This window comes from Xiphophorus maculatus, chromosome 14 (assembly GCF_002775205.1).
Source record: "Xiphophorus maculatus strain JP 163 A chromosome 14, X_maculatus-5.0-male, whole genome shotgun sequence".
NCBI lineage: Eukaryota > Metazoa > Chordata > Actinopteri > Cyprinodontiformes > Poeciliidae > Xiphophorus > Xiphophorus maculatus.
In genome coordinates this window covers 1018188-1044031 of record NC_036456.1, presented here as the reverse complement: position 1 = coordinate 1044031, position 25844 = coordinate 1018188, and the positions used below count along the sequence as shown (strand labels likewise).

The 25844-nt window shown below is 37.0% G+C and overlaps 1 protein-coding gene across 9 annotated transcripts in view; it reads right to left on the bottom strand.

The window, feature by feature from the left end:
• Nucleotides 1-25844, bottom strand: part of LOC102220401 (calcium/calmodulin-dependent protein kinase type II delta 1 chain) — a 130042-nt gene that overhangs the window by 3736 nt on the left and 100462 nt on the right. For all 9 annotated transcript variants that reach the window (XM_023346310.1, XM_023346309.1, XM_023346313.1 and 6 more), the window contains 2 exons: nt 2400-2475; nt 2211-2305 (listed from right to left, as the gene is read on the bottom strand). In XM_023346310.1, coding sequence (XP_023202078.1) covers nt 2211-2305; nt 2400-2475 — 171 coding nt within the window. The remainder of the gene's footprint in view (nt 1-2210; nt 2306-2399; nt 2476-25844) is intronic.

Genomic DNA, 25844 nt, shown 5'->3' with positions numbered 1-25844 from the left:
ATAAAGAAAGACAGGAATACGTATGTTATTTGGAGTTTATGAGGTTACAGATAATAGCGGCATGCACCTCCAAAGTCGTTTGCAGTCCATTAATAATAAAAAAAAGAATTTTAATAAAAATGTTCAAGAAGAGTGAGGGTGCATTTCCTTTTGTGATTACATGCCAGACGGTTGTGTAAACGTTTGATTAAAATAAAAATAAGGACAGATCCCACCCGTCCATTAATCTAAGAAGAAGAAGAATAAGAAGAAGCTGACGTCATCGCATGCGACATTGGACCCCGGTGAGTACAAACCTGAATCTGTCAGAAATGGTTCTGTATTATAAAACAAAAGAAAATACTACAGAATGTTACGTTATAAAGTTGCTGATTGCAGTTGTAGGACTTGGAGCCCAGAGAGTTCAGCTGAACCTGCACTTAATACATTTAATTAGCCATGATAGAGTCACAGAATTGTTTGTTGTATAATTTGAGGGTTGCTATAACATCCCTAGGCTGTGATGGCTCCAAGAGGCTAATGTAGCTAGCTAGCTAATGTAGATAGCGGCAACAATAATTAAAGAAATACATGTTACAAATGTGTCCAAATGTCTTCAACCATTCGCGGCACAGTCCTACTACCATTAAGTCCTACAACTGCAATCAGCAACTTTATAACGTAACATTCTGTAGTATTTTCTTTTGTTTTATAATACAGAACCATTTCTGACAGATTCAGGTTTGTACTCACCGGGGTCCAATGTCGCATGCGATGACGTCAGCTTCTTCTTCTTCTTCTTCTTCTTCTTAGATTAATGGACGGGTGGGATCTGTCCTTATTTTTATTTTAATCAAACGTTTACACAACCGTCTGGCATGTAATCACAAAAGGAAATGCACCCTCACTCTTCTTAAACATTTTTATTAAAATTCTTTTTTTTATTATTAATGGACTGCAAACGACTTCGGAGGTGCATGCCGCTATTATCTGTAACCTCATAAACTCCAAATAACATGCGTATTCCTGTCTTTCTTTATTATTGTGTAAAAATTAGGATGTTATGTCCTTTACAATCATGACGTTACGATGAAATCAGTGAAACTGGTGTAATTCGTGTCTGCTGTTAAAAAATAAACAGAAATGTAGATAAAATCGCGGCTTCAGAGAACCGGAGGATCTTTTAAAACTGAAGTAAAAATAACTAAATTGTTAAAAACCTACAAATACATCTGCTATGCACGAATTGTGTGCCTTTTACAAAAATAGAACAGACTCGTCATCTTATTTGTTCCTAGATCGTTGGTTTTGGACGCTTAGGGAGCCGTACAGCATTCAATGAGAGAACCCTTCTCATCAATTATTGACGCGAACGGGGTACCCGACGCGTCAATATATGACGAGTCGGGAGTGAGAATGTGTTGGAAAAACACCTTTGAGATGTTTTCTACTGGATGTTCATGTCTGACCAGCTTTTCATTTCACAGCTACATGAATGTATCTCCTCTTCTGCACACTTACTTTCAGAAATGCTCAATATACTAGAGCTATAGTTACTACCTACTTGTCTATTTGCTGCTCAGTAGTCATGGATTCACCTATTTTTATAGAGCATGGAGCTTGGGAAGCTGAAATACAATGACAAAATGCTACTTGGCATGCGATTGGCTGTCGTTCGCAAAGCATTCAATTCATTTATTGATTGTAACTCCAAAGAGCCGCTAATGTAGATATAGACATTAGTGGCTATGGTAGTCTTATGCATATTAATGTATGATAAGGTATATTTGTTGTTTGAACTATTAAAATAGGCAGTCATAGGAGTTTATAGAGGCGGTCTCAAATATTTTAAGATTTTAGCTATTTGCAGATAGTTATTGTCCCCAATAACTGGCCGTAAATACCAGGGGTGTACTGTACATCTGGACCTAAACAATAAAATAAATATAGAAAAATATAAGCTACATTTTTCTAGCTTATAGAAAAAGCTAGAAAAATCTAGCTATATTTATTTTGAACAGACAATAAAAAGTAAAAACAGAAAAGTATAAAAAATAATCATGCCAATTGACATACAAACATTTAAATCTTCCAATACCAGAAAATCTCTGAACTACTTGTTATATGAGTAACAAGAGAAAAAAAAGAGTATATTACCAACCAATTTTTGAATTGGCTTTCCAACAAGAAACCTTGAACCTTGAACCCAGAATTTTCAAAAAAAAATTTACCGTTTTCAAAATAGAAGCGGTGAAACTCTGTGCCTTCGACCAGGTTTCCCAAAGCCTCAGGTTCAAATGATGTGAGACCAGGGTCACAAATCTTCCTGAAACAGAACACCAGACAATCACATTTGAGTTGCCTGAAGAGAGAAAGTTACAGCAACACATGTAGAGACATGTGAAGCTAGATGAACTCACGTGTAGGCCTCAAAGTCTCCGTTGTTGATGGCCTCAATCAGCTGTTCTGTCACTTTGATGATCTCCTGCTTACGGGCTGCAAAAGACACACTCAAGAAAGTTACTGTTTGTTGTAAACTGAAACACAAGTTGGAATTTTGAGCTTTATGAGAGCACTGATCCAACATTACAGGATGATCATACTCAGGAAGGGAAGCTCACATCAGTTTGAGGCATGGCTCACACACAGAGAAGAATGAATTAGAGGCTGGTTGGAGGTGAAGGTGATAGAACTCAATACAACATCAACATTACCTTTCATGCTAAAGAGGTAACCTAGGAGACAATGAATGCAAATAGTAAGTAGTGCTCGGATACAGCATCCTTCACACAGAAACCTTTTGTACCTTGGACAGCTTCAGTGTCGTTTCCAGCTAACTGAACACTGACACTCTGCTGGCCGGCCACATGTCCAAGAATGGTCACCAAGACCAGGATACCACCTACTGATGACTGACACATGCTTCTGCTGAAAAGGTCTGAAAACAAGCCGCTCCGCTGTCACACTAAGGCAGGAGAAGCGTCCTGCATCCAACACCACCACCTGGTTCTGATTGACTGTTTGTGACGCTGCTGAAATACTGTCCTCATGGACTTTACTTTGCAAATAAAGACACTACAGATAAGGTTGCTGATGCACATCCAGCTAAAAAAAACAACAGCTCATCACAAAACTCAAAGCCCTGAACTTTTAGACAGATGAAGACAGAGTTGTGTGAAGAAGAGTCGTTTCCCAGTGAAAGTATGCAACTTTTATAAAAAATCTATTTTTTACATATTTGTCACTGACCGATCTGTCTGAAGAAATGCATCACTCCTGACCAAAATCCACCAATCAGAGCCAGGAGGAGGCTCTTAGCCCTGCCACAGAAACTGATATGATCGCTGCTTAATATGCTACTGGCAGAGAAGCAACTTACCTTTACAGGAAAACTGTTTACCTGCTGTGATTAGCATTCACTACAGGTTCTGCTGTATCAATTTATAAAGTTGGGCTCTTCTCCCTTCTACCAGTGCTCCCAGTACTTTCTTGAAACAACCAATCAGAGTCAGGAGGCGGGTCTTAGTTATATGAATCTGGCCTGTTTGCTGGCCGCTGCCTTTTTCCACTTTCTATCAGTCTTATATAATGTCACCGCCTAGTGACAGTTTCAGGAAATATGTAAAGCAAAAAACAACTGTATGTAACTTTTTTTGTAAAAGTTACATACTGCATCTTTACCATTTTATCAAAATATCTTGTGGTGATAAGAACCATTTAGTATTTGTTTTGTGTAACTATTCACTAATATTGGTGTTATGTTTCTCACAGAAACATAGTTGGGTGGCAATAATAAATCACCTGTACTAATTGAATCAGCGCCTCCTAGTTACAATTTTTAAGTGACAATAGAAAACATAAACTAGGAGGAATGGTTAATGCAATACTTCAGGATTCGCTAAACTGTGAAAAATGCCCTAAAAGGTCTAAAGGTGCTTTAAGGTCTTTTTGACTCTTGAGCATCAGGGAATTGAGATAAAAAACACATAAACAACCCCTGACACTATACAAATCCAATACATATGTGAAACATTTCTTCATTGGCTTTAATGAGCTTTTATCTCTTATATGCATTGATTATGACTGTTAAATAATTTCAACATGCATGTTGACGAGTCTGAAGACAGATGGGCAATAAAGCTCTGTGATATTCTTGATAATTTTGGTCTAATTCAGCATGTTTAATAAACACACAATCAAGGACACACACTGGATCTGATTATCAGTAAGGGTGTGAATATTTCCACCCAGTGTGTGAAAAGCTGTCATATATTTTTAAAAATAGCTAAAAAGCCTTATTTTATTGTTTTTTACTTTTTTTGAGTGTTGATTCATGAGCTTGAGCGGACAAATTTCCAATCTGTAGCTTTTAAAAACAAATATGCATTCCTCTGTAGCTCTGTCAAGTTTCTATTGTAGGTTGCCATTTTGTTTTGTTTTTCCCGGTAAATCTTGGTCTTTCATTGTTTTCTTTGTTGTTAAGATAGTATTTACGAGATGTTTTGCTTATATTTGTAAGATGCATTTTTAGAAGGGGTCCTGTGAGTTTTAGTGGAAGCCTTTTTAAAAAAAATAAAAAATAAAAGTCCAACGCTGCAGACGTTCCACTGCACTCTGTTAAAGGGACCAGCTTCGCTTTGCATCTAGTGTTGGGATAAATCGGCTCATTTACAGAGTAGCTGGAAAACATTAAACTCAAAAATATGGACGCCAATAATAGCGTCCATATGTTGCCCCATCTGATCATTTCTGTTCTCTTTGATAGAGTCCATTGACTCACTCAGCAAAATAGCTACTGTCAGAAAATGTTCTTTCACAAACAACAGAGCAGAAACTTTTAATCACATCTACTCTTCCACCTCGCCTTTTAGATGTAACCGTATAAATTTCATCCATTTGCTAATGAAAACTTTTAAAATATTCTTCAGTGCATCATAGAGACATGTAAGCACTATAAATATTTCTACCAATGCTAAAAAATTTGGAGGTAATTCCACAGATAATTATTGGTATTTGTAGAGTGGAAACATAAAATTGTGAGCCATCAGCTGGAAATCATCTTTTCCTTTGAGACAAAAGTTGCCACATATATCATACTGCATGAGACCATGACAACACATGGGCAGGCACACTGTGGTCTTAGTAATACATTTATTAGATTTATTAGATCAGTTAAAGGATTTTGAGACAAAGCAAGATTCATTTTGTAATCAGCTGTTATATCCATGTGGTTTTCAATGTGTTACCTTTTGCAGCTGAAACTATATGAAATCTGTCATTAGATGTTCAAATCTGTTTTTGAATAGTTTCTGAATTAATATATTTTATATTGAATTTTTCAATAGAGCTCGGCTCTGTTTAGCAATTGTTCTAAAGGTTGCCAAAGGTGGTTTTCAAAACATGAACATGAGTGTTTAATGTGTTTTCTTCAGTATTCCTGGTAAATGTGTCGTTACCAACTCTGACCAGTAGCTGGCACTGTCCCCGAATTTATGCACTAATTTAGATCAGCAAAGTGTAACTATTGAGATCTGACACACTGAAAGGTTTTTCAACTCCAAAATCCCATTGAATTGTTACATCAGTATGAAACAATTAAAACATCCATGTTTTAATTGAAAGCAGATCCACAGCAGTTATCCACCTTTAACTTTAACACCTCGAATATGATTTAATACCCTGCAAATAAACAGAGCTAAGATCAGAAACACATTCACAGTGTTTGGATCAAATAAGCATTCTTAGCTCAAAAAATGTGCCAATGCTGTTAAAGATCTATTCTTTGAATACATATTTAGAAATATATCTATAAACAGATTGTAGATCTGTTTATAAAGGACATGAACTATAATGAGTTCTTTTAGACAACCGCTGTCCAAGAAGGTGTAGTTTGGCTATCTTTTAATAAGTGTCAAGGACAATTATTTGTGAAGCTGGTAATTTTAATCAAATTTACCAAGTTGGGGCACCACCTGATTATCAGAAATTACTAGCTAAACAGCTCTTGGTCTGTATCAGTTATTGTTAGATGAGGTGTGGTATTGTAGAGCAACTGGTGTGTGTTCAAACAACCAGGTCACAATACAAAGCACAAATGAAAATAAGACATTTAATTATTTGCTAATTAATTACCTGGTCTCAGACAGATGGATGCCATGTGACATTTGAAATCAGCAGCTCAGCTAATAAACCCAAAAGACACAACAGTTGTTTAACATCTTAGTAACCTTTCAGCAAGACCTTAAGCTATGTGTTCAACCTAAAAAAAAGCAGGTGTCCTTTTCCTTCCACATTGGCCGTGTTTATATCGACATTTTTTTAAGTACTGTGGTGGAAAATTACTACAAGTTAACATCTGCTAATCATGTTCTACTAAATGCTTGTGAACTCTCACCAAAAGAACTATTTGGGTTACATGTAGAAGGTTTGAAGTTGTTTTCTACAGCTGCATCGGAACCAGACTGTCTCGTCTCTTCTTTTCTGTTTTCAATTCCTTATCCTTGGTATAAAACTCATGTCAGCCTGGCTGAGCTTTTCATCCAGACCTGCTTCATTATTGATTGTCCTACAAGCTCTCTGTATTGTGCACAATATATGAATAAACCTGATTGAGTGATTTCACCTGACAGTGCTTGGTAAAATGAATTTTTTCCACAACAGTGCATCGTGAAATATAATGTTAGAGAAGGTTGATGAAAATGGCAAAAGTTCAAAATAACTTCTTCAATTTCGCAAAAAAGGTTTTTCGCTTACTTGAGGCTTTGGGTTTTCTAAAAGAGAGTTAATGTCCTAAGGGGGGATGGAAACCCATTCACTGAGTAAATTCTGACACAGCAAACTGTCCCATTGACTGTAGGCACTGTGCCTTACCAGGGGCACCAAACGCATAAAAATGTCTAAGCTTAACCCTGTGAGTCCAGCCTAGTTCACTTTTTTTTCTTTTCTGCGACATTTTTGCATACAATTTGCACAACAGTTAGAAGAAAAAATAGCTAATGATGCAGTACTTGGCACACTGTCACAGAAAATTCCAAAACAATGCACCGAAGTGTGTGGTTGAAATGAAAGACGACATAAAAAGGTTCAACAGTTGAGAATAATTTCGTACCGTGAAATGGTTAAACTTGTATAGACATCCAATTGTTGAAATTAGCAGTTTATCTGAATAATTGCTGATTTTCTTCTTTAAAGCCAATGGATAAGGAACAGTATTATTTCTGTACTTTTCTCTACTTACTTACACTTGGAAAATATCTGGAGCAGTGTCCAGGGTTTATTCAAGGATTCAAGGTTTTTTTTAATTGTCATACCAACTTTGCTTGTTTGTGGTACAAAATATATAGGACCTTAAAAGGACCCCGGACATCATGTAGGTTTCTTGATTAATCTTAAAATCACAGAAACTGCAGACAGTTTACTTAGAACCTGAACTCTGTGTCTGTAGAACTTGAGTTCACTTTTTCAATGAAAACTGACATGGAAAGAACAGCCTGTTGTCTGTTTGGATCTAAAACATTGAATTAAAAAAAATCTTGATAAGTAAAAATATCATCCTAGTTACCACCAGTATTTCTAAGCAACATGAATCGAAGTTAGGAAATGGACTTTAGCTCAGCTCAAGATTGTAGCTTCCTTCTGGCTATGTTACCATGACACTTACAGTGGGAGTCGGTGGGATCTTGGTCAGCCAGTGGCGCTCTGTGCTGGGTGTCAGTGCCCTGTGTGGGGGCATACTGGGGACCGCAGTGGGATGCAGTGGAATGGTCAGAGAAAAGGACCAGGAGGACAGACGTGATGAAAAGGAGCAGGTAGGCAGCCATCAGTGACCATAGGATGAACTGGCTGCACTCTTCACCACTAGGCCAAACGCTTGGAGAATACCAGCAGGAGGAAAAGGAAGAGGAGGAGGAGGACGAAGAATGTGAGAGCAAAGGGGGAAAGGCTGAGTACTTTAGGTGCTTCAGGTGGAAGATTTGGTGACTAGAGTAAGGAGAGTGTGCTGAGGATGATGGGAAATGAGATGGAAATGCAGCAGGGATGACAAAGAAAATGAGATGGAAATATGGTAAACATGAAGAAATACATGCAGTATGAGCAGCAAATGACAATTTGTTCTTCACTCTTTAACCAGCAAGGAACAAATCACACTGACAACAAAAAGCAGAAGACAGTAATGGAACCCTTTCTCTCCAAAATGGTGGCTCTGAGAAGCCTGCAGCTCCGTAATGCTGCATCACATCATGTTATGGGAGGTGCCTCAACAGAACAATCTAGGAACGGCAGTTCAGAAAAGGTACAGATCTGGCAACCCACTGTACTGATGCACTATACTGGCTGATGCAGATGACACTGTCAAGTTTTAGGGCAACATTTTCCCTGACAATTGCAACTTCATCTAAACCCCCTTAAAAAAATAAAATAAATAAATCACAAAGTATTCTATATAAATGCACAGTAGGCAGAACTGGGCAAGGCAGTGGAATGGTCAGAGAAAAGGACCAGGAGGACAAATGTGATGAATTCAGAGAAAAGCCAAGTTGGGTACAACCTTTCATTCCTTCATCATTTCATACAGTTTTTCTCTAATAAATAGTGGTACTTCCAGTTTTTTTGACAATAGAAAAAAGTTTTCCATCCATCCATTCTTAGTGCAGCATCTCAAAAAGGCTGGTTCCTTTCTCCAGCAGTTAGAGGAGAGGTGAGGTACACTCCATGCAGAAACATCCTGGATTCAAAGCCCTGACCTTCTAAGAACAGCTCCGCTTTGGAGCCCAAATCTTTTTCAAGTCCAATTAAAACAGAAAATTAAACAAGAATAGTAGTATGTTTTTTTTTACACATCTACAAAAGCCAGACTTAGATATTGTCTCAGCGCTGCTAGAATTAATTTATCTTTTCTCTCTTTCTCCCTCCTGTTTCTCTTCTTTCCTTGATTTCAAACTCAGATGCACTTTGTGGTCATGAGACCACATTTTCTTTATCTAGCCTAAATGTTAGCCCTCAAAATGCAGAGTTTTACAACTCTTTGTCTCAAAGTGGTGGGTAGGTCAGAGTCTGGACCTGACCTCCCCCCTTTTGTTTAGATCCTGATCCTCTCTGGTCTTCACTCTGAGGCCTGTTTTATCCTGGTTTCATCCAGAGGGACTGGTCTCATACGGGTTCCGGAGGAGCAGATGTTAGCGCCATACTCTTGTTAATATTTTGCATTGTACCATTTCAATACATCAATCCCATTTGAAATTTGGTGTTAGAATTTGATATCTGCCATTTATATTGAGAAGGGTGGAGAAAGTAGCTGGTTGTTCTCCTGGATTTAGCCCGCATTTTCCAATATTTAATAATGATAAGCTGTTGATTGATGATACCCTTATATAGGGCTAATTTATGGGGAGAGAGAGCTACTTACTTTTCAGGACATATGCACCACGTTTAACACGCCAGTTAGCTAATTTTTCATTTAAAAAATGAAAAATAAATTCTGTTAAAGGTACAACAAAGTTTATTTCAAGACTCTTATCAGTTATGGTTGAAGCAGACATACAGACCTCTGGAATCAGATTTGATTTGGAAGAAACACGTCCCAGATGTGGAACCATCATTTGAATGGGATAAAGTGTGGGCTAATGTGAGCTTAGCTTCTAGAAATCCTGATCATCAACAAATACATTACAATCTGTTTTTTCCCTTTTTCTCGCCTTTTCTTTTTTCATCTGTTGATTTTTGTGTTATTATATTAGCATTCACATGTATGTAAATTCTTATCCAACACTTTTTTATTTTGTAAAGTGCAAATGATCATCTGTTCTACAATGTAAAAGATAAAATAAAAATTTGATTTGAACCATAAAGAGGAACCGTTAGTCTCTACACACTCAACACATACCCTGATCCAAATCAATGTCAACATCTTCCCAGTAAAGTACATCCAACTGTCCATGAACATCCTGGACAGCAAGCCTGTCCAGCAAAAAAATATATCTTAATATGCAGTTTTCACAAAGAAAACTCAACAATTCACCCTAATATATACTGTACATGGCAACTATACCACATCTCTGAAATGACACCCTGGCTTTTCTAAACTGTTAAAACCTTTTCTACATGTCATTTACTATGCATCATATTCTCCAACTTTGATTTGTATTTCCCCCGCAGTAATTTTTAATCAATTTAATCACAGTCACTTACCACATAATTAATTTATTTTGTCTTTTTGCTTATTATTTTTCGTTTGTTTGAAGTGTGTTTTTTATCTTTGATTTCTCTTTCAGTCACTACATAAATGCACATGTATATCAGTAGAATGTCACTTCATACATTCAAACACAAACATCCAAATAATACGTAGGAACTTAAACTGGCGTCTTGGAATGTGTGAAGCTTTAAAACCCTGGCCAGACACATTTCACTCTGTCACCCATAAGTTGTTTTCAAGAATTTATGTTTTTCTTGTCAACAACAAAATTACTCAGTGCATAATTGAAACTTCAGTACTTCAAGCATGGTCACTAAGCAAGTATACTTAGCAACCATGCTTGAATATTTCTTACTTTACTCATTAAATAATGTAACAGAACCCAGGACCCAGGATGTTCATGTCAGAATCGCAAGCAAAAGATTGAGAAGCGCAAGAAAAAAACGCTGAGTTCAACCAAAAAAAGGGAGCATAAAAAAAAACTTAGACTCAAGCAAAAATTTTGGCTGTCAACCAAAAAAATTCTGATATGCAAAAATAAAAAATTCAAACAAAAATGTGTGATTTCAATAAAAAAAAGCTTTTAAAGGAATTTGTTTTGTTTAAAAAAATAATTCTTACAATTAGATTGAGATAAATTTCTTTTGTTTAAAACTTTTTTTGAAAATCCAAATTTTTTGATCACAACAAATTTTTTGTTTGTTTGACATGATTTTTTTTTTGAATATTTGTGAAACAAATTTTACTCCATATTCAACACCTTCATTCAAAAAAGACTGAGCATTTATTCTGGAGATGAACGACTCTCCTAATACAGCGCCATTGTTATTATGGGAAACAGGAAAATCAATATTGATAGGTAAAATAATAGCATATTCATCACACGAGAAAAAACAACAAATAGAATAAACTGTAGAAAAACAAATAAGTTATTTAACTCATTCTTACAATACTAATCCAGATTAACAAATTAAGAAAGAACTAACTAACTGAAAACATCAATGGGGAAAAATTATCCATAAAAAAACTAAAATATAACTTCCAATAAAATAATATGGTTGGTCATGATTTGGCAAATCAGCTTAAACATATAAAAGAACATTCTATTCATTCAAGCTATTTTAAATTCAATTTGTCCAGGTCCCTCTTGAAATTGAGATCCAGATCTCAATGGGGTTTACCTGGTTAAATAAAGGAAATAAAAAAAGAAGAGAGAAACAGTTGAAAACCCCCAAGAAACTAGCAATGTTTTTAAATCTTTCTATGTCGGTTATATACACCAGATCATAATCCAAAACAAAATGAAATAGAATTCCTCTCAAAAAAATGTCTTGCTTATCCACTGAAAAAGTTAATATGTTAGATGTTCCACTCACAACAGTTGAACTTCATAACTCACTTCTTAAAAACAACAAATCGCCTGGACCTGCTGGATTAACTACCGAGTTCAACAAACTATTCTGGCTCATTTTATCACCACTTTTCTGTAAGGTAATAAATGAAATCAAATCTAATTTTATGGTACCACCACAGATGAACACAGCTTTCATAACATTACTCTTGAAACCCAATAAGGACCCGATGCTACCATGCACTGAACTTAATGAACATAAATCTACAAATTATTACTAAAGCACTCACAGCAAGAATAAACAAACATTCCTACATTAATTCACTCAGAGCAAATTGGCTTTCATCATCATCAATCACTTTATTTTGGTAAATTGTTCACATTAACAAAGAAAATAACAAAAGGAAAAAAACAACAATAAACAAACGCATAATTTACCAAAAAAAGGAGTAGGCTGAAGCCAGGCTTATTCTTGCCTACCCTTTATTATACCCAACAACCCACCAGGACATCTTCACAATACATACATAACAGCATAAGATTTGATCATTTTACATTTTATAAATCTCTTTTAAAGCTCACCAAGAAAGGACAGAACTTAAAATCATCATTCAATTCATTCTACAATTTCACACCAATAACTGAAACACATCTAGACTTTATCCAAACCTCGCAAATTATATTTATTTTCTCTTAGCTTAAATCATTTCTGAATACCAGAAGGAAGACTTTTATTCAATGCTTTATACATTATTTCCAGTATTTTTATATAAACAATATCTTTAAATTTTAATGTATTACTTTGAATAAAGAGTTTATGAGTTGGTTCACGGTATCCCACCTTATTAATAAGCCTTATAGCTGTTTTTGCAACTTAACTAATATATCAATGGTTGTTTTACTTGCATTTCCCCACATTTCTGAGCAATAAGACAAATAAGGCATAACCAAAGAGGAATATATAATACGCAAGCCTTTAGCATCTATTAAATCTTTTATTTTAACCAATATTCCAATAGTTTTTGCAACTTTATTTCTAATATATTCTATGTGAGGCTTCCAACTGAGTTTATTGTCTATAATAATCCCTAAAAATTTTGTCTCATAAACTCTTTCGATTTCAACTCCATTTATGCATAACTTTACATTATTATAGATCTGATTACCAGAGAATACCATGAATTTAGTTTTTCCTTCATTAAACGACAATTTATTGTAATAAAACCATGTTTTCTACTCAGCTAAATCTTTTTCTACTGTTTTTATTATTTCATCCATATTTTTTCCATAAAAAAAGACATTTGTATCATCAGCAAACATTATAAACTGGATACTGCAAAATTATCGTTTAAAGAGTGTATAAATAATTTAGGTCCTAGGACTGAGCCTTGAGGAAGACCAGATTTCACTATGTCTGTTTGTGACTTTGTGTTGTTAATTTGTACATATTGTAATCTATTACTCAAGTAACTCTCTAACCACTGATAAGTAACCCCCCATAGGCCATACAGTTCACATTTACCTAATAGTCATGGATGGTCAATAGTATCAAATGCCTTACATAGGTTAATAAACACACCTACGGTACTAAGCTTCTGGTCAACTGCTGCAGCAATGAGCTCCACAAACTCCATAAAGTTGTGGAGCAGTTGTTCCTGCTGCTCATTCAGTATATTATGTTTATTAAGAAAGGAGTCCAATCTTTTTATGAATAATTTTTCCAACATTTTTTAAAAATTGTGATAGGAATGATATCGGCCTTTAATTTGTTCATATTAGATTGTCTCCACTTTTATGGACTGGAAAAACCTTTGCAATCTTCATTTTGTCAGGAAAGGTTCCAGTTAATAACCTGTTACAAATACAGGTGAGAGATTTAATAATACTATAAATTACCTCTTTCACAATAGCCATATCAATATCATTACAATCTTTGGATTTCTTATTTTTAAAATTTTTAACTATACCTCACTTTCACTCTCTATTCCCAGGAAAAAAACACAACACTAATTATGTTTTCCATCTCTAACTTTTCCAATCCGTTTACTATATTAGGACCAATATTTACAAAGTACTTATTAAAGTCTTCAACAATATCCTCTTTTTTCCACTATAGTGTTGTGTTTAATACATATTGGGAAATTCCTATCTTTTTTACTTTTAATAATACTATTATCTACTGTATATTCCATGTACCCTTAATATCATTGCAGTATTTTTGCAGCAACCTATCATAATAATCCTGCTTTCCTTTCTCAGTACTGATGTTATTTTTATACATTTTATAGTTTTCCTGAAATTCTTAATAAAATCCTTACATAACTTGTTTTTCTTTTTAAATGCCTTCTCCAAACTCTCTGTCATCCAGGGAGTTGATCTATTTTTAAATATTTGTTTATATTCTTTAAGGGGACAATAATAATTGTAAATTCTGACAAATATTTCCAAAAACATATTATATGACTTATTAACATCAACATAAACATTTAGCTAATTATATTTCAATAATTCTACTTTCATTTCTTCCAGAGCTTCAGGTGATTTTATTCTAACTAAATTAGTCATTTACTTTGTCATATTTAAGTTAAACTGATTACTAATATCCAACATACTAAACATGGCAAATGATCAGTTATATCAGTGACCAACAATCCACTTTTTGTTTTCACATTGAACTTATTTATAAAAACATTATCAATCAATGACGCACTGTCTTTAGTTATTCATGTACAGTAGGTCTTAGGATTAACGGATAGAAACATTGTATTTATACATCCTGTTGTTTTAGTATTCTCTTTATATTTCAACAAATCAATATTAAAATCTCCACAAGTAAAAGTAAACTCTTCATTGTGCCTTTCATACGTCTCTAATATTTTCTTACTAAACTCATCTATGGAAGAGCCAGGAGTTCAATAAACACGACTAGTGAACATTTGCTCCCTCAGTTTTAACAGATAAACATTCCATCAAGTTGTCAACTGAAAGTGTCATTTTAGCAATAACCGTACATCTCAATCCAGACCTAACAAACAGTTTCATCATCACCTGAGGAGAAGCAGCTTTCAGCATCTATGCACCATAAATTTGGAACAAACTTCCAGAAAACTGTAAAACAGCTGAAACACTGACTTTGTTTAAATCTCAACCAAAATCCCACCTGTTTAGGATTGTATTTGAAACGTAATCAAACAAAAATTTTATGATGGAATCTGACTTAATGTCATGTTTTGATTGTTGATTCTATGTTGAAATTGCACAAAAATCCATGAGGGACGGCGGAGTCCCAGAGAGAAATTCCATGAGAGGTGTATGGAGCCTGGTGCCGGAAGAAAAATGGCGAGTGACTGAGGGTCACTGTGCGTAACACAAACCCTGTAAATTCTAGACACTAACAGGTACCATAGAATTGCACAAAAATCCATGAGGGACGGCGGAGTCCCTGCTTGAAATTCCGTGAGAGGTGTATGGAGCCTTGTGCCAGCAGCCCATTAAAATGCTGTCTACATTGTTTTTTTTTAAACTTTATTTTTATTAAATTTTTAAACATACAATTACATACATTCGAACATGAGGGCTAGGGCAGGTGGTATGTATTCACACTGATGGACATTACAATGTTACAATGTTTTAAACAGTGAAATCACTGTTTAAAATCACTAATGGTAAGCAACAAGGAAAACTCCCAGGTGTCTGTCCGAGTGATGTGGAGTCACAACATCATCTGTTACACACCTTTGGCAATAAAATGATCCCATTTTTCCCAGAGTTTCTCTCCTTTCTCCTTCTTGAGCCGTATTGTAAAAGTCAACATTTCCATATCGTGGATCAGGTTTATAATATTCACAAGAAGCTTCAGAGTTGGAGGTCTAGGTTGGAGCCAACATTTAGTAATCGCTTTCTTGCTTGCAATCAAAAGTATCTTCAGCAAGTATGCTTCCCCATTACTGAGTCCCTCAGGAAGTATTCAGAGGTACATAACGGAAAATGAAAAGGCTAAAGTTATACCCAGGATTTCATAGATTACTCGATTAACATCCCTCCAGAAAGTCTTCAACACAGGACAATCCAAAAAAATATGAAAGCAGCCCGCAGAAACCACAACGCACTCCCTCCAGCAACAGAGCTGTGAACCACCCAGCTTCGATCTCTGCTTCGGTGTAATAAAAAATCTGATTAGGTTCTTCCGGCCGAAATTGCACCATGTTAAGGAATTTGTGGTAGACAGAGTGTTCCTCCAAATATGCATCCAAGCCTCAGGTAAAATTATTACTTCTGCTTCCTTTTCCCATCGTTGTCTAATATAATTAGTCGAGTTCTTATTCATAGATGTTAAGTTTTGTATTTTTGCCAGCATATGAATCCATAAATCTTTGTAATATTCCTGGCTCTGCATCCAGGTCAGGGGTTTTGATTTCCTTCCTAAAGAAACTTCGGACCTGCAAATAACGGTAGAAATCTTCTCTGCCCATCTCATAAGTCCGGCACAAATCCTCAAATTTTGCTAATTCCCCATTTTTAATTATATCACAGAATATAATATCCTGTATATTATATGCAGTGATTCCCTGTTTCGCCCATCTTCTATATTTGTGGTCTATCGATGCTGGGAGGAAACGCGGTGGTACGGGTGGTACGCAGGCCAACTCAATACTGCTATCTGTTTGTGGAGATTAAACTTTTTAACCACCTCTGCCCACTTTTTCAAAGAGACATTCAAACATAAATTTTGTAGTTGGTATACCTGGGGCAGCCCATCCAGGCATCCCAGAACAGACTGTATGGGAAAGTCCAACAGAGAAAGCTCAATGTCTTTCCATTTAGCCTCATAGGCTGGATTACACCAGTACACCAGAGGTTTAATCTGGGCAGACAAGTAATAATCCACCAGGCAAGGCAGGCCCATCCCGCCCTCATCCCCAGGCAGCTGCAGGGTCGAGTATCTTACTCTTGGCCTTTTATTGCTTGAAAAATGCTTATCCCAATCCCTAAATTGTTTTGCTGGAACCTCTACTGGAAGTGCTGCAAATATGTACAATAGTCTTGGAAGAACATTTATTTTTATTGTTCGGATTCTGCTGCCGAAGTCAAGGGGAAGCAGGCTCCACCTGTCCAGGTCCTCATATATTTTCTTATTTATTCGTTTATAATTAATTTCATATAATTGAGCCAAATTTTTTGTTAGTATAACACCCAAATACTCTATTTGTAGTTGATGCCAATTGAATTGATAACTATTTATTAGCTGTTTTGATGGGACAAAATGGAAGGTCAAAATTTGAGTCTTTTGTATGTTGAGTTTATAACCTGAGAGTCTGCCATATGTTTCCAGAATGTTCATAAGTGATGGAATACCAGATTCAGGGTTTTTAATTACTACTAGAACATCATCCGCATACAAGCATATTTTGTTTTTCCACATTCCCTATTGTCACCCCCTCCAACCCAGACTCCTCTCTAATAACCTGAGCCAGTGGTTCGATGAAAAGATTAAAGAGTAGAGGGCTTAATGGGCAGCCCTGCCTACATCCTCGTTGTAATGTTATTTGATTCGAAAGGCTTCCATTAATTTTAATTCTTGCTTTTGGCGAAGTATACATATTTTTTATACATTTAATAAATTGATCGCAAAACCCAAATCTTTTCATTACTACAAACAAAAACTCCCACCCTACAGTATCATATGCCTTCTCGGCATCTAAGCTGAGAAGGAGTTCACTTGATTTTTCTTTAAATATGTGATCAATAACATTAACGGCCCTTCTTATACTGTCATGCGTTTGTCTATTACCAATGAAGCCCGTCTGATCCTCATCTATCAGGAAAGGCATCAGGATTCTTAATCTCTTAGCTAATATTGCAGCATATAGTTTGTAGTCTATATTTAAAACACTAATTGGTCTATACCCTTTAGGGTCCGTTTTGTCTTTCCCCACCTTTGGTATGACCAATATAAACGCTTCTCGCCATGATGACGGGAGAGCGCCCCCTGCCAGGGTGTAATTGAAGGAAGCCTTTAATAGTGGGAGAACAGATTCCTTCATGGCCTTATACCACTCAGGAGGGAACCCATCACAGCCCGGTGATTTGCTGGCCTTAAGATTTGATATCCCACGGTCAACTTCCTCAGCTGATATTTCTGCCATTAACTTGTCATTCTGGTTTTTTTCCCAGAGATGGAAGATCCAAGGAGTTTGAATTGTTTGATTATCCATTTTGTCTGGCTGTGTGTACAGAGCTGCATAATACCCTTCGAATGATCTCTGAATTTTGTCAAGTTTATTAGTTATTTTGTTAGTTTTTGGGTTCCAAACTTTATAAATTGTGTTTTCCACCTGTTGTTTCCTAAGCCTCCACTAGAGCACCTTGGCAGCTTTAGACCCTGCCTCATAGTACCTCTGCCTCATATATTTAAGTTTTTTTTCAATTTCCTCACTTAAAATTTTGTGAATCTCCTGCTTAGTATGCCTCATTTGTTCTAAGGAGGGACATTTGTTAATTGAATGCAGTTGCTCCAGTCTTTTTAAATTTTCCTGCAAGTCTGTTAGGTTTTTCTCTCTAATCTTCTTCAAATTAGTACATTTTGCAATTATTTCCCCCCTAATATATGCTTTAGCCGCATCCCACAGAATTGTAGGGCTAACTGTCCCATTATCATTAAATTCTAAGTAACTTTTAAACTCCTCTTTCATTTCTGTTTTGAATGCAGTACTATTTAATAAACTTGTGTTGAGCCTCCACAAAGTGTGTTTAGGATTTCTAGTTAAATTAATTTTCATATTTAACCCAGAATGATCAGAAATGTCTCTTTGGCCTATTATACAATCTTTCACTCTGTGAAGGTCCCTATTGAACATAAAAAAATAATCAATTCTAGTATGTACTGTATGTTATGCCTAGTAGAGTAAAAAGTAAATCTACGATCATGTTTATGGAAGTATCTTCACATATCTGTGAGTCCCAATTCCTGAAGGATTTTATTGAATTGCTTTTCTAAGTGAGTCCTTCTTCGCTCTCTGCTAGTTGTATCTATTTTTGGGTTTAGGAGTAAATTAAAATCGCCTACACATATACATGTGTCGTCTGCTTCTGCGGCCACAAGACTAAATACCTCCTTAAAGAAATCTATACTACTACCGGGGGGAGCATATATATTACACATGGTGATCTTTTCCTGTTCCAACTTCCCCTTTAACAACACAAATCTGCCTTCTTTATCTTTATGTTCTGAAATAAAATAAAATCCGATGTTGTTTGATATAAGAATGGCTACCCCTCTTTTTTTCCCCGATCTGTGAGAAGCAAAATATGTTTTTCTATAACCCATTTTCTTTATTTTCTCATGTTCTTCATTTGACAAATGTGTTTCCTGTAAGAAACCAATGCCAACCTGCTCTCGTTTAAACTTTGAAATGATCTTGCTTCTTTTAATGGGATTTTTTATACCATTCACATTCAGCGTCTGTATATTATAACACTGCATATCCTCTAGACACCAATATGTTTTTTCCACCTGCATAACAACACTCCTAGCCCTCAGAACACACAAAGAACAGAAATACATAAAAACAGAACTTGTCATAACAATGAACAGGTCTTCCAAATAGGAGGATCCCGTATTCCTCTTAATGTAGGGGGAAGTGCCACTAAGTGGGCCTCCTGTCTAGTTGCCTACTTAAAGGAAGGAAACTGAAAAAACTAATTTAAGAGTCACCTGCATCGGTTCTTCATTACTCCAATTATGAAGGGGGGGCTCACAGTCCTCACCATACTCCTGCGCAGAGACAGCTATCCCGTGACACACTGGTACTAATCAGATGGTCTACTTCTCTCGCTGCAAGATGATCAAATGTTTCTTCGATGGGGATAAGGAAGATTATTCCACCATAGCAACGTCCTCTCCGCCTGGCCGCTGAAACACCTTCAGCTTTTCCCGTGCGCTCTGTCGCAGGCCAGGCGCGCTCCCAACGCGTCGTGGTCCCACTATATTCGTTGACAGAAGATTGTTGATCGCCTCCGCTGTGATGACTTTGGACCTGTTTGCAGTCAAACAGGTCCAAAGTCAATAGGACTTTAATTTCCTCCTTTAAGCTCATTCTCACTTGCGCTAACTCCTTCTTCATTTCTGATTTGAGGTCCCGCATGCCCTCCGCCATTACTTCACTCACCACCTTTCTTAGTGAGCTAATTGTAGCAGGCAAGGCCTCATCCGCCATCTTATCTCCTTCCTCGACCGCGTGTGCTCCGCAGGCTTTGCTTTCGTGTCGCATTTCCGAGTTCCGAGACTGGACTCGTCCCTTCTTGTTTTTATCCCCACTCATTCTTCTTGAGAGAGAGTAACTTTTAACGCGCTAAACCTTGGATTAGGGGGGGTTTTATATCTAGCGACGCAGGACCTCTTTTCTATGCTGCCACACTGTTAGGGAACGTTTGAAACGTAATCAATTACAAATTTATTGATGGAACTTGACTTAATGTTGTGTTTTGATTGTTGATTCTATGTTGCATTGTGTTTCTGTGTTTGTAATAATGTAAAGCACTTTGAAATGCCTTGCTGCTGAAATATACAGATAAAATTTGATTGATTGACCTCTTCTTTGGTTGAACCTATAAAGACTGAACATTTGATATCCAGACCGTCCAGCAGATTGTGTCCCTCAGATTGTTACCACACTAAATTTATCATAAAATTTTTCAAGGTAGCTTTTTATCTGAGAAAAGTTGCTGTGCATACTCCTACTATTAAAGTGAATTAATGACCTGACATTAATAATGTCTTCAGAATAATATTCACAGTGCTGTTCAGTATTATAACTGGAATTGGTCTCTGGGTCTATATCAGTTGGATCATAAAATTTATGATCTGTAAGATCAAAACACTTAAATTTAATTCTTTGACTCATGACTAAATGATATATTCTTCACTTCCATCAGTATGTTCAGAACTAAACAAAACAGAAATGCAAAAAATCAAAGCATAGAAATTGTAACTCCAGCAGTATCTAGTCAATGTTCATCTATATTTCTCCAGCTCAACAACATTTCTCATGGTTAGAACCTCAGTTTGCTCAGGAGAACCATTAAGTTTTATCAGTGTCTTACAATTCCTGGTCCATGTTGCCTGTATTTTTTTCTCTTTTTTCAATATCCTGGCTTGGTAAGCAATCTCTGCATTCTTCTTTGTGAGGTTTTCATTCACAAACACATCTGTTCCCTTTAGTTTTTCTACAACTTTTAGCAGTTCAGTTTTGTGTTTTGTACTCACAAATCAAAGGATGATATTTGGTCTTTTTTTTTTACTGTCCAGCAGAATCCCTTTGCTGCTGAAGAACTTGATAACTTCCTGTTCAAGAGAAACTAGTTCATCTTGTGGTGCATCTTCCCCTTTCTTGTCTTCTGCTGTTGTCCTACGTATGTGCGGTGCGTCGTCTTGAGTCCAGATTTCACCACGTCCTCCTTCCTTGCAAACTGTTCCAGGTCCTCCACTCTCTTTCCAACTCTTCTGTCTTCTCATCCTTTTATTTGATAATTGCTTTCAGTTGTTGAATTTCTCCAATCAAACGCATCAGACATGTTTGTTGCTTCACCACCTGACTCAGTTCTTCTGACATAACATTCAATGACAGCTTGAGTTCTTCCATATCTTTTGTTAAACTTAAAGATATTTTGCTACTTGTCAGCTGCTGAGAATCCTGATAGTTAACAAGGCCTTTGCTGGCTGTTCAAGCACATTTAGTAAAAGTGCTTAACATTGAAAAAAATGGCAGAAATGGTCCTACAAGTCCAAACATTAGTTGAATATCAAAGTGCAAAACTTCAACATTTGCTTGGATGCTGAGTTGTATATCAGATATTCAATAGATTTCCACTTAATTGCAGGCCAGATCCACAAACTCCCTCCTAGCCAGTGGCCAACTTTACCAAAAACAAAAACCCAACTGATAGTACATGTAGATCAGGGTGCTCAACCGGTCGATCGCGGGAAGGTTTTGAGTAGATCTCGACAGTAAGGTGACAAACTGAACGCCGCCAGGACGATGAGACCAGAACTTCCTCTTCTGACGGCTTATCAAAAATATTCACTAGATATTCACAAGATCCTAAACGTTTATAGCTTCGTTAAAGAATAATAATTTTTTTTTAAATCAACAAAACGTATTAAAATTAATATTCTCAGTAATTATTGTTTCAACAAGGTGTTGCACAATTCAGTGCCTTTCAGTTCCATTAACAAAAACAAGAATAGGCTGATTAATAATCGAGAAATAAATATCAAGCCTGGAAACTTGATATTGTAACGGACTGAATGTCAAATATCTAGGAATAAATACTTTCCTCAGGCTGTCAGAATTATTTGTTCATACCCCAAAGTGTCCCTCAGAAAACTTGCTAAGCCTGGTGGCTGGGCACTAGGGCAGTCATTCCTCCAGTGGCCTGTCGTGTTTTTGAGTTAAAAAATGTTTAAAGTTGACAAGAAATTTGAAAATATCACTTGATAATTATACAGTCATGGCCAAAAGTATTGAGAATGACACAAATATTATATTTTCACATGATCTGCTGCCCTCTGGTTTTCATGTGTGTATGTCAGATGTTGTCATCACATACAGAAATACAATTGCAATCATATTATGAGTAACAAAAGCTTTTAATGACAGTTAGAATGAGTTAATGCAGCAAGTCAATATTTGCAGTGTACACCCCTCTTCTTCAGGATCTCTGCAATTCTCCTTGGCATGCTCTCAATCAATTTCTGGACCAAATCCTGACTGATAGCAGTCCATTCTTGCACAATCAATGCTTGCATTTTGTCAGAATTCCTAGGTCTTCGTTTGTCCACCCGTCTCTTGATGATTGACCACAAGTTTTCAATGGGATTAAGATCAGGGGAGTTTCCAGGCCATGGACCCAAAATCTCTATGTTTTGTTCCCTGAGCCAGTTAGATATCACCTTTGCTTTATGGCAAGGTGTTCCATCATGCTGGAAAAGGCATTGTTCATCACCAAACTGCTCTTGGACGGTTGGGAGAAGTTGCTCTCGGAGGACATTCTGGTACCATTCTTTATTCATGGCTGTGTTTTTAGGTAAGACTGTGAGAGAGCCGACTCCCTTGGCTGAGAAGCAACCCCACACATGAATGGTTTCAGGATGCTTTACAGTTGGCATGAGACAAGACTGGTGGTAGCGCTCACCTTGTCTTCTCCGAACAAGCTGTTTTCCAGATGTCCCAAACAATCGGAAAGGGGATTCATCAGAGAAAATGACTTTACTCCAGTCCTCAGCAGTCCACTCCCTGTACCTTTTGCAGAATATCGGTCTGTCCCTGATGTTTTTCCTGGAGAGAAGTGGCTTCTTTGCTGCCCTCCTTGAGACCAGGCCTTGCTCCAAGAGTCTCCGCCTCACAGTGTGTGCAGATGCACTCACACCTGCCTGCTGCCATTCCTGAGCAAGCTCTGCACTGCTGGTAGCCCGATCCCTCAGCTGAAACACTTTTAAGAGACGGTCCTGGCGCTTGCTGGTCTTTCTTGGGCGCCCTGGAGCCGTTTTGGCAACAATGGAACCTCTCTCCTTGAAGTTCTTGATGATGCGATAGATTGTTGACTGAGGTGCAATCTTTCTAGCTGCGATTTTCTTTCCTGTTAGGCCATTTTTGTGCAGTGCAATGATGACTGCACGTGTTTCTTTCAAGGTAACCATGGTTCACAGAAGAGAAACAATGATGCCAAGCACCAGCCTCTTTTTAAAGTGTCCAGTGGTGTCATTCTTACTTAATCATGACAGATTGATCTCCAGCCCTGTCCTCATCACCACCCACACCAGTGTTAATGGAGCAATCACTGAAACAATGTTAGCTGGTCCTTTTAAGGCAGGGCTGCAATGAAGTTGAAATGTGTTTTGGGGGATAAAGTTCATTTTCTAGGCAAATATTGACTTTGCAATTTTTTGCTGTTACGCTGATCACTCTTTATAACATTCTGGAGTATATGCAAATTCCTGTTATAAAAACTGAAGCAGTAGACTTTGTAAATATTAACATTTGAATCATTCTCAAAACATTTGGCCATGACTGTATGTTATTAAAAGATTGGAAGATTAATACCTGAACACCAGCTATAAAATCTTAAAAACGCAAATATTTGTAAAGACTTAAAAAAAATAAGCAATGCTTAGCCTAGCTTCGTTTCATTGTTACGCTGATGATTGTCAGATTTATTTGCCCCTGAAGCAAAAGGATGTACATTCTATCAAACATCTCCTGGCATGTCTAGGTGATATTAAAGCTTGGTTGGCCTTGAACTTTTTAAATTTTAATGAAAACAAAACAGAGGTGATGGTGTTTGGACCCAGTGGCTCCTGTGAGTCCTCCTCTGTTGACCTGGGACCCTTGGAGGTTTATTTTAAACCTGTTATTACAGATCTTGGTTTTAAGGTGGACAGTGATTTTAAATTGGATAGCCAAATCAGAGCCGTGGTTAAGTCCAGCTTTTATCATTTAAGGCGATTGGCGTCAGTGAAATCTTTTCTTTCCAGGCAGCATTTTGAAACAGTGATCCATGCTTTTATTTCAACTCGATTGGATTACTGTAACGCACTTTATCTGGGAGTTAGTCAGTCGCTGCTCTCACGTCTGCAGCTAGTACAGAATGCTGCTGCACGACTGCTGACAGGAACTCGAAAGAGGGAACACGTGACCCCTGTCCTGGCCTCACTTCACTGGCTGCCGGTATATTTTAGAATTCATTTTAAAATTCTTATGTTTGTTTTTAAATCACTACATAATCTTGCCCCGGCTTACCTCTCTGAGCTTCTTCACCCATACATACCTTATCGGTCTCTTAGGTCCGCAGATCAGCTGCTTTTGGAGGTACCGAGATCAAGAAGGAAGCTCAGGGGGGACAGGGCTTTCTCTGTCATGGGCCCCAAATTATGGAACAACTTGCCTTTGCAGGTCAGGGAGGCCCCTTCACTGTCCACTTTTAAAGCTCGTCTTAAAACCCATCTATTTTATTTGGCTTTTAACTCTAGCGGGATCTAGTTTTAAATTGTATGTTTTTTTTTTGTTTTTAAACTGTAAGTTTTTATTTTATGTTTTTTTTATTGTTATGTTGTGTTTTGATGTACAGCACTTTGTATCAGCTGTGGTTGTTTTAAAGTGCTTTATAAATAAAGTTGGTATGGTATGGTATGGTAGTGGGGGCACAAGTAAAGCCTGGTGGCAACCTCGCTAGCTAAACAGATTGAAGATGACCTTAAATGCTGGACAAACCTTCCATTGTCACCATCGGCCATATATCCACAATTAAAACAAAGATACTTCCACAACTTGGTTATCTATTCTCAGTCCTCTCAATTACCCCCACACAAAACTGGTTTAAATCAACTGACACATGTATCTCTAAGTTCTATTGGAAAAATGAAAAACCTAAAATATCACTAACAACTTTGCAAAAAAAAAAAAGAATTTTTGGAGGATTAGAGGCAGCCAACTTTCAATTTTATTTCCTAGCAAATCAATTGCAATATATAGTAAAATTGATTTAATTTGCCAGTCAAAATAACTCATGGTTAAACAGAGCAAAACCAATACAACACCTCATTATCAGAATTGCCATTTTCTATGCAAACAAAAAGATTTAAGTACTTTCAAATGCCCACAATAAACAACCTGATGGAAAGTTACGAGAATCACTGTTGTGGAAAGAGGACCCCCCAAAAAAACCTTCCAGATACAAAATAACAAAATGGTAATGGCAAATTAATCAGGCATTGGGATTACTGAAAAGCAGAAGAGAACAGCCGATGTGATTCATGTGGCCATCACAAGCAAAACACATATTAGGAAAATGAGAGCAGAGAAATACCAAGGGCTCACCCCTAAAGAAAGTCTGGCACCTGAAAGCAACTGTAGTGCCCATGATCATTGGAGAACTAGGGGCAGTGACCCTCACACAATAGATTTTTTTTTCTAAAATATGCCTGAAGAAACAGAGATCTCAGTCCAGAAGAGTGTAGTCCTGGAAACACAAAACATACTACAAAGAGCCCAGAAGCTTCCAGGACTCTGGTAGAAGACCCAAGCTGAAGATGAACAGCTACCCACCCAACATGGGGGAACCAGGGATGGGCGAGAGAAGAGCTATGTATGATGCGTTCAATACTTATACTTGGCAGGTGAACTGCTGTATGATTATCTACAATGTCCAAACTCATTCAAAACTGTCCTTTTAATAAACTGAAGCTAAATTCTCTTTCTTCTATTTCTGTTTTGCTTGCCCCAGAGGGACCAAACATTTAGTGAAACACTTTCTCTTTCTGGA